This window comes from Poecilia formosa, unplaced genomic scaffold, assembly GCF_000485575.1.
Source record: "Poecilia formosa unplaced genomic scaffold, Poecilia_formosa-5.1.2 Scaffold727, whole genome shotgun sequence".
Lineage (NCBI taxonomy): Eukaryota > Metazoa > Chordata > Actinopteri > Cyprinodontiformes > Poeciliidae > Poecilia > Poecilia formosa.
The window spans coordinates 85238-87817 of NW_006800666.1; the positions used below are offsets into that span (position 1 = coordinate 85238).

General features: G+C 39.0%; 1 protein-coding gene across 1 annotated transcript in view; it reads left to right on the forward strand.

Annotated features, from left to right (window-relative positions):
* The window catches only part of rab24 (RAB24, member RAS oncogene family), a 38900-nt gene that overhangs the window by 16869 nt on the left and 19451 nt on the right, over positions 1-2580 (forward strand). The window contains exon 2 of the mRNA XM_016666455.1: positions 1377-1538. Coding sequence (XP_016521941.1) covers positions 1422-1538 — 117 coding nt within the window. The 5' untranslated portion in view covers positions 1377-1421. The remainder of the gene's footprint in view (positions 1-1376; positions 1539-2580) is intronic.

Consider the following 2580-nt stretch of genomic DNA (forward strand, 5'->3'; position numbering starts at 1 on the left):
GCCAAAAAATTGGAATTGAGTCACTTCAGGCTGCAGTGTGAACACACCCTTAGACATGTAGATATGATTAATTTCGTGCTGTGCTCCACAGCAAACGGAAAAACCGTTGAAGTACAACTCAAAACCACTTCTTTCTCGGTCTCTGCATCAGCGCAGCTACGCGCAGACTCGTTGCCATAGCAACTGACAACAACGCCACACCAAAAAAAAACAAAAAAAAAACACTCAAATATTTCCCACACAAAGAACAGAACATTGAGTTTGCTGCAGTGGTTTGGTTTTAGGCTTAATGTTTAGTTTTCGATTATTAGTAAGTGATTGCTGTGGCACAAGGAGAAAACTATAAATATATCACTGCACTTTACTGTATGGCTAGCTCCATGGCTAGCTCGCTGTTACTGTCTCTTACTCTGCAGTTGTGAAGTCACAATATCTGGGATCATGAGCGCCCCCTGCCATGAGGCAAGAGAACTGCCTGCCTCTGTTCTCTGCCCTTTCTGATCGCTCCTCCTTACACGAAACACAATACACACACAGTTGGTGACAAAAACACTGTGCATTATATACATAAGATAAATTTTGGAAAATCAGTTCATACATTAAATGTTTTTTAATATTTTATTGGCGACGTACAGACAGGAGGACCTGCTCTCATCGAATGGCAGCCGGGGCAGTTACAGAGGTTGATCAGTCCAGGTGAGGCTCGGCTCACTGCTGCCTCATCGGCTTCGCTTCAGAGCATTTGAATGGGAAAACGCGAAAATTGAGCAATTTTGAATAAAAAATGATCAGAATTGGTTAAGCTAAATGAAATATAGGTACTTTATAGTACAAACCACAAGGTGAAAATAGCAATATAAATGATTTTATCATTATGTATTATTTTTCCATGATAACAGGTGAGGCTCTGTCTCACCTGCCTCCCCTGACCGTCACTGATATAGTCTGACTTCTTTTTCGCTAAAGCTAAAATTATGACTTTGATCTCATCAATGCGACTTTTGAAAAAGTCCCTTTTTTCCTTTGCCTCTAATAATTTTTCATAAACAGTGAAGATGCCAGATATAGTTTTTAAAATCTGGTTTGACTTTTCATCTGAGATTTTGATAAATTAAGTTTGGTTGGTTAACCTTAAGCTGTTTTGTCATTTTTATGGATCTTCTTTAAAAACATGTTTCATTCTGTCCCTGTGATATTTTGGTCAGGATTTTAATCAGCATGGAAAAACATGGCATCTAGGTACTGTTATATCTAGATAAATATGGAAAAAATGTTAGTATTTCCATCACATTTATTTCTTTCATACTTTCTTCATCTCATCTTTTCTGATTTTATTCCTGATATAAACTGTATTTCTTTGTGTTTTCTTCATGCAGCTCCCTTAGCCGCCTGGTGACGCCCTGACTGATCGCCTCGCTGCCATGAGCGCCATGCGTGTGGATGCCAAGGTGGTGATGCTGGGAAAGGAGAGCGTGGGGAAGACGAGCCTGGTGGAGCGATACGTCCACCACCGCTTCCTGGTGGGGCCGTACCAGAACGTGAGTTCAGCTGCTGTGGGCTTTGTGGCCTCAGAGGAAAGTCAGAGCTGCCGGGTCACGGCGTGTTTCACCGTCAGAGAAGCGATTCTGAGCTCAACATGGCGGCTCGTTCTTCATGCCTGACCTTTGGACTGTTGGTGCAGTAATCGGAAAACCTCAGCATGAATAACTGGGGAAAGCTTCTCTGACACTAGTTAGTCTAAAATGTGATTTTGGCTGCAGTCAATCATTCTTCATTTTCATTTTCACTCAGCAAAAACCTTTGAAAATTTTACATTTCACAGTTTTCACTTGCTTTCTTTTTATCTCTGTTTTTACTCTTTGATTTTATTAGTAAAAACGGGAGAGGCGGGACTTCCTGTTTTCCCACATTCACCACCTCGGAAAAGTTTCCCAACCAACTGAACATGTTTGTAGTTTGTCACATCACAAACATTCAGGGTATTTTCTATAATTCGGTGGTTTTCAAACTATTTGGCTGTCAAAAATGTAAAGTGGAAATATTTACTATTGTTTTTAGTTTGTTTTTTTTAGTTATTAATGCAAAAACAGTTTTATTAATTTATTTTTACTTGCTAAATAAACAGTAAACTCAGCTCAATGTTTTAATGAAGTGAGAAAGTAATCAGACTAAAAGGCTTTTCCAGGTTTGCAAGATATAAAAAAGCCATATTTCATATTTTCCATATTTCATATTTTCTAAATTTGTTTCTGAATCTTTTAAGCAACAGGAACATTATGTGGTTCAGTTTTGCGTTATTTCATTAAAGTTTGTTAAAAGGGAACAAGTTTTCATGTGATTGAAGCCTCTGGATGATTGATTTAGGTCCATTTTTATAATAAATTACATTCATTTAGAAACAGAAACCTGAATGGAGACTTTGTGTTGCACCAAACATTTTCCATGTTAAGATTTTAATTTGATCTTTTCTGGACAGCAGTAGAAACTTCAGACTGCTGGTTCCAGCAGGGACCAGTTTGCCTGATGCGACTGGAAGCTCTGGTGGAGGTGAATGTCAGGGGAAGGTCAGGGGAAGGTCAG